This window comes from Pelodiscus sinensis, chromosome 8 (genome assembly GCF_049634645.1).
Source record: "Pelodiscus sinensis isolate JC-2024 chromosome 8, ASM4963464v1, whole genome shotgun sequence".
NCBI lineage: Eukaryota > Metazoa > Chordata > Testudines > Trionychidae > Pelodiscus > Pelodiscus sinensis.
In genome coordinates this window covers 64,527,571-64,541,157 of record NC_134718.1, presented here as the reverse complement: position 1 = coordinate 64,541,157, position 13,587 = coordinate 64,527,571, and the positions used below count along the sequence as shown (strand labels likewise).

The 13,587-nt window shown below is 41.2% G+C and overlaps 1 protein-coding gene across 3 annotated transcripts in view; it reads right to left on the bottom strand.

Moving 5' to 3' along the window:
- The window catches only part of NRAP (nebulin related anchoring protein), a 73,942-nt gene that overhangs the window by 21,322 nt on the left and 39,033 nt on the right, over positions 1 to 13,587 (bottom strand). For all 3 annotated transcript variants that reach the window (XR_012905715.1, XM_006134973.2, XM_006134975.2), the window contains 7 exons: positions 12,169 to 12,267; positions 9,458 to 9,562; positions 8,870 to 8,977; positions 6,726 to 7,037; positions 5,415 to 5,519; positions 2,770 to 2,868; positions 312 to 416 (listed from right to left, as the gene is read on the bottom strand). Coding sequence is in view for 2 of the 3 variants with exons in the window: in XM_006134973.2 (XP_006135035.2) it covers positions 312 to 416; positions 2,770 to 2,868; positions 5,415 to 5,519; positions 6,726 to 7,037; positions 8,870 to 8,977; positions 9,458 to 9,562; positions 12,169 to 12,267 (933 nt within the window). In the remaining variant the exon portion in view is untranslated. The remainder of the gene's footprint in view (positions 1 to 311; positions 417 to 2,769; positions 2,869 to 5,414; positions 5,520 to 6,725; positions 7,038 to 8,869; positions 8,978 to 9,457; positions 9,563 to 12,168; positions 12,268 to 13,587) is intronic.

Sequence of the window (13,587 nt, the reverse complement as noted above, 5' to 3'; positions counted from 1 at the left end):
AATTTGTCTCATGGTCTGACTTATAGATTCATACATTCCAAGGCCAGAAAGGACTACTCTGATTATTTAGTCTGATCTCATCTGTAACACAGGCCAGAGAATATCCCCAAAGTAATTCCTAGAGCATATATTTTATAAAAAATATCCAATCACATTTGAATTATTACTTTACCAGACGGATAATCAGACCATAGAAAGGGGAGTAGGAACTTGGAAGTACATAGCAGAGCACTGTAAAATTGGCAAGATACTCTAGGGATGTTTTTCACTTTTCCTCTGAAACATTAAAGGCTGGATTCTGATAGCCTTACCTCGCTGATATTCAAAGCATTTAATTTAGCCTGAAGGATTTCAGGAAGATCTGCCGTTTGTGTATAATGGTGTTTTATGTTCTCACCGTGCTCCTTGTACAGCCTCTGAAACACAGAAAATTTTCAAATAGAACACTTACTGCACCTCTGATCACAGGGCTGGATAAAAACAATACGGTATGAATTTATGAAAAGCAAAGAGTACAGAAAAGCAACAGCAGTACTAATAAATGCAAGTATCTGTATTCATCGAGAGATCTAGAAAAAGTTTGGGGCCTGATACTTCTCTCAGACAGGGTAAACCTGGAATAACTCAACTGAAATCATAAGGGTATAAAACTGGCATTAGACTCTAGATTTTTGAAAATAAAAAAAGTTTTATCAATTTCGTGTGACTAAAAAGTTAGTGAATTATTAACAGACTATTAATTAAGTATTTGTAACTATGAAGGGCCTAATTCTGAAAGGTGCTAAGCCACCTACAATTTCCAATGAAATCACTGGGAGTTGTGGATTTGTTTGCACACCTCTTTAAAATAACTGTTAATCCTGACTAAATTCACGTGGAGACAGTCATCTCCTGTTTTACATTCCAGAACAAAAGGGGCCATTTATGGAATTTTGGAAGCTTAGGAAGTCAATCTTGTAGGATAACACTGCTTGTTACTACTGTGCCACCAGCATACCTATTCTATATAACAGCTGATACTTGGCATACAATAAATGTTTTATTACATCTAAGCCGTTCATGTGCAGATACACATTCTGAAAGATTTTTCCTCTTTATTATTCTACCCCCCTCTCAGTGTCTCCTTGCATTTGACTTTACCGGGCAGTTACTGCAAGTGCTAGTACAGTTGTCCAACATTTTGACTGCCTTTGACCATTTTGAAAATGTGAGATCCTCCATTTTGAAAATGTGAGATCCTCTCATGGATCATCTCCTCTTTCGATCTGCTTGCCTTCTCTGTTGCATTTTGTGTCTGTTCTAGTGCTTAGGGAGTCCACAGGTTGAGACTGTACCTCTGTGCTTCTCAAATACACTGTTCTTCTGCTGTTCACTGATGTAGAGGGGCCTGTTCCCCTGAGGGGAAAGCCAGTCAGAGCTCCACACTTGGGGTGTGTCTAGACTGCATGGCTCCGTTGACGGAGCCACGTAAACTAGTTTACCCAACATAGTCAATGAAGCGGGGATTTAAATAATCCCCACTTCATTAAAATAAATGGCTGCCATGCTGTACCGACAATCAGCTGATCCGGCACAGCACGGCAGTCTAGACGCGGATCGGTCGACAAGGGAAGCCTTTGTCGACCGCTCCCTTATGCCTCGTGAAACAAAGTTTACAGGAGAGCTCGACAAAGGCTTCCCTTGTCGACCGATCTGTGTCTAGACTGTCGCGCTGTGCTGGATCAGCTGATTGTCGGCACAGTGCGGCGGCCATTTTTATTTTAATGAAGCGGGGATTATTTAAATCCCCGCTTCATTGACTATATTGGGTAAACTACTTTACGTGGCTCCGTCGATGGAGCCAAGTAGTCTAGACACACCCATGAAGTAACTGTAGCATTGGATGGACACTGAGCACTAATTCATATTCATCCTGCTTTTATATTAAGAACTTTGAATCTTCTTCAGTATACCAAATGCATAGGTAGTCTAGTATATCACATTAGTATCTGCATTACACAAAGGTCCTAGAATCATAGAACTGGAAAGAACCTTGAGAGGTCAACAAGTCTAGGACTCTCCAATAATGGCAGGACCAAATACCATCAAAGTCTGTTGTCTTATTCATGATTTTAAAATAAAAGTGTTATTTTCTCATAAATAAAACATTCTCTCTTGGCTGAAATTTGGTTTTGTTGGGTGACTTTGCTGTTCACGTCCACATTATCTCAGTTAAGTCTACAACAGTTTCAAATAGTCCTTCTATTAAAAATAAACATGTTTAAAGATCAAACAGCTTCTATTCTTCACTTTTAGATTCTTTGTCCTGGATTTCTCTCTCAGTAGGATGATGGCTTAAAATTATTTTTTTTTTCTTCCTTGACATGTCACTTCACATTTCTAAAGTCTCAAAAGAAACAAAAATTTAAAACATCTTGGTTTGAAAATGGTGACCACCCAAGTGTTTTTTCCCCACTTGCTAGACCTCAAAAGGTCACAAATTTCTAAATAGGGAAGGCAGGTCAGTCCCACTCCCAAATCGTATTCCTGGAAAATATTATTGTATAGCGAGCCCTCTGTATGTGGAAGTCCCATTGACTTCAATGGGAGCTCTGTAGGTAGAAGACTTCCATACTACATAAAAATCATGCCCTTTGTAAGATGCACCTCACTAGCCTCATGGTTCCCAAGAATAATCTTAGAAAGAGAAAAAGAAAACCAGTTCTTCAATCAGGTCGTTCAAAGAGGGTACCACTCTTATAATCATAATGCATATACATTATAACTTACATCCACAGCTTGGCTATAACTAATTCTAGCCTGGATCATCTCAGGAGTGTCTTTAATACTGGTGAACTTCAAAGCACATGGATGCTGACGGTACTTCTTCTGTTGAGCAGAAAAAGATCAAAGCTGTGAATTTTGTGCTGCTCTTTCATGCTATTTGAAAGAGAAAAATCATAGGTTGCTTGAGATTAGAGTGAATTTGTGAACATAATTATTATTCCTCTTCCCTCATCTTTATGTCCTGGGTACTTTTCGATTAATATTTGTTTCAATTTAACAATAACCTTTTGCCAATTAATATTAAAGCATTTCTACCTAAATATAAAGGAAACATTTCAAAACCAGATTACTGTAATACTTTGGGACCCACAGTAAGAAAGCATTTTTAAATGGCTTCAAACGCTGTACAATTGATTACATTTTTTATTTATAGTTCCTTTAAGCAAGAAATGGTAGCCACTTACACTGCACTAAAAATGGCAGTGACTACACTTATTGTCGGAAGTTTTATATTCCCTGCTAACACCGGAGCATGGTAAACAGCACTGTGGTCACTAATACTGTGTTCAATTATTGCTACACATTTGATAGAACCGAGATCAATTTGATTTGTTTCAAAAGGGCCCATAGTATCTTCTGAGAGATCTTGAAATATAAATAATTAAAATGAAGGCTGTATATTATCAAGTTTACACTCTGATATGGCCCAATCCTTAAAGACCACATACATATAGCAGTGAAATAAGCAACTACTCTTTCTGCATTAGGTTGTACTATTTCCATCTTCACTCTTATCTCCACTTCTCTTAGAGTACATCTACAGAGCAACTAGCGTTATTTTGAAATAACTTAGTTCACAGCTGGCAGTTATTTCGAAATAATGTTGAAATACTGTCAAGCTGGAGGACTTCTTACTCCGACTGGTCAGATTTCAGTGTCCAAGTTCAAACCCTTTTTCCTATCCTTTAACACAGTGGTTCCCAAACTTTTCAGCACCACGCCCCCTTTTTTATTTTTGAGAAACCCTCACCTCCCCCCCCAAAAAAATTGCAGCAAAACTTGGGATGGGATTGACGGATGTATGTGTGGCTAGGTCGCCTCATGTCCCTCACCCCGGACGTTCTTCACACACTCCAGTTTGGGAATCCATGCTTTAACACAATGTTTAGGCTACAGGGCCAAGTCTTCAAGTGGAAAAGAACATGTAAGACCTACAGACTTTAAATGGAGATGAAGATGGTTTTGGACTTCTCAGAATTTGTCCCAAAGTGAAAACAGATTGTCTAGAAATTCACGTAATTAAGTGTTGAAAGATGCTGCTCTTGGAGGTGCTTTTTAATCCCATTTTGCCAGATGCAGTTAGACTTTCAAACAAAAAAAAACTGTTTAGTGCTCATAAAAAGGGCCAAAAGTTTTGTATTTGATCACAGAACAGACACAATATAGTCAATAGCAATGCAACTTTGCTATACCATCCTGCCAGCATGGGTCAAACCTCGCTTAGAGGGATCACTTCAAGGGATTCAGCCAACTACTTCATCCCCTACTGAACCACTGGCTTCTCTACTGACAGTGGTGTCCATTTCATGACAATGAAATGCAGATTTTTGTGGCATTACATCACTGAAAGTTTGAGGGCCATATTTCCAGCTAGTATAAACAGGAAGAGTTTCCATTGGCTTTAGAGAAGCCCACTGAACACCTGGTCAGCTGTCTTTTCAATGTTTGTTTTCTCTTACTGCAGAAAGATTCAATACTGCCAGTGTAACCCACATATCTAGTGTGGTTCACTGACCCATGCAGTGGCACTTAGACCACAGCAACAGGTAAGACCAAGAGATCTCTACAGCATGGGCTGGGAGACCACTAGCTTTTAGCTCAGAGGGTAGAGGCTCCTATACTCAGCTTCAGAGATCCCAGGTTCAAATCCGTCCAGTGGTGGTTACACCAGCACAGAACCACATGCTAAAGGATACCTGAAAAGCTAAATTATATGGTGGACAAGTGACTCCTTCTAGGTTATCTAATGTTAATTCTTTCAATTTTCTAGTCAGCCATCTCTCCTTGAAATTTGCACACCACAAACTACTGATTCTGCCTTTGAAGGATCCCCCAAAACAGGCACAAAGGATTCTGAAGCTCATCTATAAAGTATTCTTTTGACATGGGTGATGTGAGTGTCATGGGGATAACATAGCTGAGAATCCCCAGAGACAGATGGACTGAGAGAGAGCCCCACAGACGTCAATGTCCAATTTGAATATACGGAAAAGGGAAAGCAAGAGAGAACTTATGCGTGTTACAAAAGGAGGCCCCGGGTGCAATAAGTGCATCTTTTCATCATCTCTCCTGTTTTGCTTCATTAAAAAGGTAGGCTAGTAGGTAGCAATTGAGCACTGTTTGATTGCCATTATTATTCATAATATCATTTGTCACCTGCTTTGTTTTTGCAAAGGCTAGATGGACTCCTACTGGTGTGTGTTTGGTATCTGGTTTCCCTCTAATTACCAGTCCTATTCCTGGTTTTGAGGGCTTTCATGCGGTATGCCTTTTTCTTTCCCCTTTGAGTGGAAATTATTTTAATTTTATACAGACATTTTGCACACATTATGCAGCAACTTCTGTTACATGCTGTCATGAAATCTCACCTCGCTAATGAGTTCTCCTGCCTTCTTAGCCTGCTCCGCATTTAATGACCCAGTAGCTATCCATCCAACTCCTTTCATCCAGTTCAAATCTGCTCTATATTGGTTCTGACAAAGGAAAAGAAATGCCCCATTGTTGGTGCTCATACATTTAAAGTGCCATTAGAGGATTCAGACATATCGGGAACACCAACTGAGTCAAATTAGTGCTGGCTTTTGTTTTATCCACGTCTGCGCAGTTGCAGGCATAACAAAAATGTACAGAGAAAGACGGCAGTATCACCATCTATTATCAATTCTGCCGCATGCTTTGCAAGGTAATCTTTTTAAAAGATTGGCCTTTTCCCTCCCTGTCGTCTTCAATTTTTATTCTGAATACAAAAAGTAGGTTTGTTTCACTGTATGCTGTATCTTGCTGCATATGCTTGGTTTAAAAGGACACGGGAGAGACAGTGAGGATTCTGATGGTATATGGATCTGTTTCGGAGGATTTCACTGCGCACTTAACACTTTCCGATTCCTTCCAGTGTGCCGCAATGAGGGGAAATGGTCTCAGATGATATTGTCCAAAGACCTTGAATGGTGAAGCATGTTTAAATGAACACTTTCCCCTAACACTGCTGGTCTTTTACTACTAATGTAAAATGCCATTACAATGTACATCCAAGCCCCCCTCCTCCATCATGCCCACCCTCCAACCCCCCAACAAAAACAGTTGGTTATCAAAACCAGAATTCTCAAAAGAGCCTAGGAGAGTTAGGTACACAATTCACATCAAATTGCAAGGGCAATGGGGCACCTAACTCACTTAGGCACAGTGGAAAAGTCCCAGCCTTGCTCATTAAAGAGGCAAGTCTGTTCTACAGCAAACACATATCATCTTCATATAAAGGAGGCTGTGTTTCTCATGGTTAAAGGGAGGGATCAGACTCCAGACTCCTGGGTTTGGTCATCATCTTGGGCAAATTATTTAGCCTCGTTCTACCTCCATCTCAAAAGATGAATAATAAAGCTCTCGGGAGAGTCCTGAGGGTAATTAATATCTGAAAGATGCTATGCAAGCACAATCACCTGACATACTGGCCAGAGCCAATAAGTACTATTTGCTAAGGACTCCATTTTCAGATCCATGACAAAAAGATCTGCTGATTCAAGGCTGCTTATGATTTTGTCAATGTATAAGACATATTTTCTGGTCCCAAATGCATAAACCTAGATCTTAATGAGTCAGCTATAGAAGATGTTCATCTAAGTTCTAACAGTCTGCAAGAGCTGAATAAAACAGTTATGCAATATATAAACTCACAAACTTACATCACTTTGCAAAGCATAGGCCTTCTTGGCCCATTCCACTTTCATGTCAGTAGGCAGTGCAGTGTAACAATGCTGGATCGTCTTATATCCTCTATCTGTGACCAAATTCTGAGCTTTTTTGGCATGGACAAGGTTTATCATATCCATGGAGACATGATACTGAGACTTTGCTTCCTCGGATGCCTTCTTATACTCCAAATCACTGTGTAACTTGGACATTTGAAGAGAATGTGCTATCTGTGAGTCTTCTTTCACATCTTTCACGCCAATCAACTGACCCTTGCTCTTCTCATAACTTTCCTTATACTTTATCTGTGAAGAAGAAAAAGGGGACCATGAGGTGAGTTCTCAAGTGACTTAGGGGATAGGTATTTGCATCAACAGTGCAGGGTGGTAGGTTCAAGTTCCCTTCTCCTGCACCCACCTAGGCAGCCCTGAGCTCCCACATTAGGAAGGCTAGATAAGGCCCAGATGCAGCTGAGTTATAGGCATTTACTCGTAAAAATGGTGACCTAGCCATTGAAATAAAGATGACATTTCATTTTTGCCATGATTCAGGTTCTCTCAAAATGTCGTTGCCTTTCCATCGCTGGTAGAAACACTATTTCAAAACTGAACTCTTCTCGAAGATTCATAGACTTCGAGGCCATAAGTGACCATAGAACTTCCAAAAATAATCCCTACTGCATATTTTTTCGGAAAGCATGAAGTCTTGACTTCAGTTACCAAAGATGGAGTATCCACCATTGGTAAGTTGTTCCAATGGCAACTACTCTCACTGCTACAAATGTATGTCTATTTCCAGTCTGAATACATCTTGCTACAGCTTCCAGTCACTGGAACATGTTAGACATTTCTCCGCTAGACTGAAGAGCTCATTTATTAAATATTTGTTTCCCATGTATGTATTTACAAACTGTAATCAAGTCACCCCTTACCCTTCCCTGTGTTAAGATATAGTGATAAGTAGATTGGGCTCTTTCAGTCTAAGGTACTATTTCTAATCCCATAACCATTCTTGTGGCTTGTCTCTGAACCTTCTCCAGGATGTCCAACATCCTTCTTGAATTCTGGACACCTGAACCAGACACAGTATGCTGGCAATTGTTGTACCAGAGCCAAATACAGAAGAAAAAATAACCTCTCAACAGTTACTTGAGATTCCCCTATTTATGCATCCAAGGATCGGGTTAACCCTTTTTGGACACAGCATTGAACTGGGAGCTCATGTTCAGCTGATTATCCACCATGAGCCTCCCAAATCTTTTTCAAAGTTAGTTTCCCAGGATAGAGCCTCTGGTTCTAGAAGTATGGCTTACATTCTTGGTTCCTATTTGTACACATTTACATTTAGCCGTATTAAAACACATACTGTTTGAATATCTCACCTTACCTAGAAAAACTTGAAAAAACAACAAATAGTCTAGCAGCACCTTAAAGACTAACAAAACAGATGGTATCATGAGATTTCGTGGGCACAACCCACTTCTTCAGATGACTGGAGTATTAAAAGTCCAGATCCAAAAATATAAAAACTTTACCTATTTATTTAGATTGCTTTGTCTAAATGACCTGCCCTCTTCATAAATTACAAGCTCCCTCCCTTTTGTTTCATATGCTAATTTCATCAGTGATACAAGTAATCAACATGCCTGTTTCCAAAAGGGAACCAAAGTGGCTTTGGGCTTATTTAAAAGAGAAAGTCTTTTTCACTATTACATGTCACAGTCTAAAAGATAAAATCAACCAGATTAATCTTTATTTCCATGAAAACCAGCCTCTCTCTTCCAGAAATGTTCTGGCTCATGGGTCTGAGCAGAGACTTGGACGCATTATTCTGCAGAGCCCCTTAATACATTTGTGTTCAGTTTCTGGCCCTGAGCATTCCCCCTGAGTTCTAGAAGGGGATGGGTAGGAGCTTGCCTGGTCAGCTTTGTGGAGGAGGTTTGTAGTTTCGTACAACAAACCATCAAGCTAATCATGGAATACCATGCAATTAGAACCCATTGTAATGCAGGGTCTTGAGAGAGATGTGCAGAGTAAGAGATGCTGGAGAGGACCCCCAGCATTCAGATAGGGATGTGGAACATCCACTCTTTTGGGGGAACCTGATCTGAATAGTGTTTCTTTGAATCTATACTCACATCACTTGCTAGATCCCTCTTTGCCTTCGCTGTCAAGAAAGACAATGCATCAAGACGAAGTTCAAATCCTTTTTCCTTCTGCTTCTCCCAGCTACTCTTGTATAATTTCTAAGGAGATGTCAAGAACAAAACTACTTTATTATCAGTAACACAAATAATTTGCATTACAGTAATGCACGTTGATCCAAAATAAGACTGGAATTCCATTATGGTAGGTGCACATAGTCACAGACAGCCCCTGTTCCAAAGAACCTACAGTTTAAGGGCTGGACTCACACTGAGGAGTGCTTCCCTCCACCAATTACCCCACTGATTTGGAAGGAACTACCCATATGCCACTAAAACCAGTGAGATAACTCGCATGAGTAACTGGAGAACACGTTAAAGACTTTGAAGGATCGGAGCCTTAAGAGCAGCAGTGGGATTGGCCAGGGATTGAAGCACAAGCAAATAATTTGATTATGAAATGTTTTAATTTAAACGTTTAGACAAGCCCAAGGGAAATGTCCTAGAGCGCAGTTAGTTCAACAGCAGCAAACACGGCTTGATAGTTTAAAGGGGTAATACCCAGCCCCAACCATACGGCACCTCACTAATATTTGCAGCATTTGCTCTGGCCTGAATGAAGAGAGGCTCATCTTTGCTGATGGTGTAATGATGAAGAAACTGCTCTTTTCCAGACTTGTATGCAACCTGTCCATAGAAAACACAGCAACATCGGTAGCATCGGGTTATGTTCAATTTCAAATGACAATTCAGTATGCTGAAAGAACCAGGCAAGACTATGTAACGGGAAATTTACTTGATGGTTTAGTCTTTAAAGACTGGGTCCTTTTTTCAAACCTTGAATTGGGAGGCTCTCCCACAAAGCCTAAATCCATTCCAGGTTAGCCAATTCATGTATTATTAATTGTCAATTATGTGATGACAAAACATGCACATTTGATAAAACAATAAATACACTTTTATTGGGATACACTCTTTGATCCTGACCTACACTACTTTTCCCCAGATCCCTGACTCAGTGATATTCCTTAGCCAAAGAGGGAGGGATAACAATAATAATAATAATAAGTTTATACAGTATTATTCATCCCCAAGTACTTTATTTCAATAGACATAAAAACTAAGGGAAATGCATGTTCTGTACAAAATTTACACAAGAAATTACTTCATCTATCATTGAAAAGCAGCTGCCTCTTCCATGGAATGAATTCGTTAAGAGCACACAGCAATGCTACAGTTTAGGGCAGTGTTTCTTAAACTGTGCTCCGCGGTACACTGGTGTGCCGCGAGGCAGTCGTTGGTGTGCCCCGGAGAACAACAGAGTTCAAAATGGCCGCCCTTAAAGGGGCAGGAAACCTTTTTTTTTGGATCAACAAAAAATCCTTGGTGTTTCTCATTACAAAAATTATTATTTGGTGTACCTCGGTCTTAAAAAGTTTAAGAAACACTGATTTAGGGAAAGAAATGAAGAAGAATACAGTATGTCACCAGATCTGTGGGAGGTGGGTACAATTAATCACATTTTAATTTGGTCAGGACTAACATGCCAAGGATCTTTAATGATCCCAAGCAGCAAGCAACTAAATTTTACATCTCAGTGTACAGTATGTATTTCTAACAGCTCATACACTACAGGCTGAGACTAAGGATGCAAAATCCCATTTTATCAGTTAACCAGTTAAATGTTATATTTAATGTTATAGTTAACAGATTAAATGGAGGTGGGCTGGAAGGGTGAGAGGCTGCTCCAGTCCTCACCGGTTAACCATAACCGGTAAGCATCACCCAGTGAAGCTTATGCTTACTGATTAATTGGGTGACTATTCACATCCCTAGGTAAGACATTCTACTTCAGACCCCACTAAAGTTGCTCATAGATTGACTCACTAGAAGGTTGCTGCAGTCAGGGCTGGGTTTCGTTTAAAGGCTAAACATCCTGCATCTCACAGAGACTAAGAGGGGAAAGTTGCCTCTCCCACAAAGTAGCACAGAGCCCTAACCCTAGGGCTACCAAACCAGCCTCAAGAAATATTCTTTATAAGCTACAGGGAGGCAGAAAAATCCAGTGAATGAGACAAAGGAGAGAGAGAGTCAGGAGAGCTAGGAGCTTTTTCTGATTCACTGTGAAAACCACCTTTTTAGAGAGATTTGAACTAAGCAGAGGACTAATGCAAGTGCCAAGTATAGTAACAAGGAAAGGAAAAGGAAAAAGGAAAAAGAGGCCGCTCTCTACGAAAGACCAACCCCTTGAGTTGAAATGTTGCTCACGTAATACCTGAACAATTGCTGGTGTCCTCAGTTCAACTCACAACATATAATATATCTCACTCTCTCTCAGAAGTTACCAAGCTCACTAAATGAGGTGATCAGCAACTGAACAACAGGTGCCCTTGTTTCGAAAAATTACACACTGGTTGTGATCTAATGGGGCCTTCACACACCAAGAGTTCAGATGCCAGTTGATAGGGTAAAGATGGGTAAATACCAGTCTGCGGGCTGAATCCAGTCTGCCAGGATTAGATCCTGGCAGGCTCCCACCACTATATTTACCTGCACCTCTACAGGTACCATCGATCACAGGTCCTGTTGGCCGCAGATTACTGTTCCTGGCCAATAGGAGCTGTGGGAAGCAGTGTCACAGTCCGTGATGCTTCCTACCACTCCCATTGGCTGGGAAAGGTGATCTGCAGCCAATGGGAGCTGAGATCGCCTGTACCTGCAGAGGTGCAGGTAAATACAGTGGTGGCGGCCCACCAGGGGCTAACCCTGGTGAACTGCTGCCCATCTCTGTGACAGGGTCATTGTTCTATTTCTTAAATCTAAGGAAGGAAAGGGGATTGTCAAAAAAAGCCACCTCGAGAAAAGCTTTATTTCCCGAAAAATAGCTTCAGCGTCTGTGCTCACAAAACTGCAGTGGTAGGTGCACAAGGTACTGTTAAGCATCTGAGTGAGACAGACAACATAGGCTCAGGGAGGAAAGAAAAACAGCAGAGGCCCATGCTAAATGCAGAAGCTGTAAAGGATCCAGCCTCTATCCATCTATCCAGATGCCAATATGGCCTTTAGCATCACAGTGTCTGAAGTCTGCAGCTTTGCACGTATCTCTTCCCTATTAGGTTTAAAGGTTTCTAGCTGTGAAGCTCGGGAAAGTTTTTAAAGAAAGTTTTAGCAGTAAAGCTCAAATGTATTAAAAGCCATGGCAAGATTTGAAGACCGTAGCCAATTTCTTTTTCAGTGGTTCCCCTGTCCCCAAGAATGACCAAAGTAATGATAAAGCAACAGTGAGGACTCACATCACTCTGCAGTTCCTGGCTTTTCTTCGCGTGTTTGATCTGGGAACTGTCGGTCACACTGGTGAACTTTAGAGCATCAGCTTTCTGTCTGTACTTTTTCTGATTAAAAAAAAAAAGCATTCAGAAATTGTGATCACATTTATTTTTTCCCAGGTGAATTCAGTGCTTTTCAAAAGTAGATGACAGAGTTCTAAAACCCGACATCTTCCATTTATTTCCTGAACAGCTAGCGCAGTGATGGCCAACCTAGGCTAGTGGCAGGGCTGCATGAGTAGCCCATCATCTCAGTGGGTCGCCAGATTGTTGTAATCCATGGTCTCCCGGGATGGAGTAATTTTGCTTACTGTGCTTGTGTATCTAGAATTTGCGCTGACGGAACTGTAGCAGTGCTTTGACTGGATGCAGAGGGAGTACATGGCTCTCACACTCAATGAAGTGTGCCATCTCACACACCTCACTTCACGTGTCTTTGCTTTATGTGCATGTCACTTTAGTAATAAGACCAGTAAAAAAAAAACACATGTGGATGGATACCAGCAGAATCTGGCCACCCTGTGTGGGCCACGCGCAGAACCCTGATGGGCTGCATGTGGTCAGGGGCCACAAGTTGCTCACCACTGAGCTAGACCATGAGTATCAGCCCTGTAAGCTTCCACATTCTGCCTCTCTGAATTGGCCGGATCACTACCCATGCTGAAAGTAGTGCTGTAGGCATTCCCAGCCAACGTGCTCTCTGCTGAGACTGCAAACGTCACACTAATTAGTGCCAGACATGACAACTGTAGGAGGTGCAGGACCAAGATCCCTTCCATGTTTCACATTGATCAATGATCACTCTTTACCACCTGGCCTGGATTTGAACCAGTAACAGAGAAGTTAAAAGGCTCTATATGACATTACCAAATGCCTGAGGCACCAAGTACTGCTTACCACCACAGTTTACAATACAAACCTTTTCAAACACAGGTATCTTTTGCACCTCTTGTAGTTTGTTAGATTGTAAAAGAGCTTCCTGCTGCTGTACTGTATTTAACAGTCAAAAGATCTCCAAGCACTAAAGGACCGATTTTAGCCCTCTTGATGCACACTTTCCCCTCTGTGTCATATTGAATGTTGTCACAGTTCAAGGTACTACCCTGGCACTTCTCTCCAGTATCAACTGGGTGCGGGGTGTGGATGCTACTACAGAGACTTGTCTGTAGTGGCCGCTGCCCCACACCCAGGTTACAGGTTTAGGAGTCAGAAGAAGCGTTCCATTTCACCCAGCCCAGGGCATTCATATCCAACAGCTAGCCCTTTTGCAGAGGCTGCGTGCAGGAGACCAAAATTTGTCCTTACCCCCATAAGAATGTCCTTCTGATCAGCATACCATAACGTTCCTCTGTGGCTTCTTCCACTGAAGCCATAAGACAGACATCT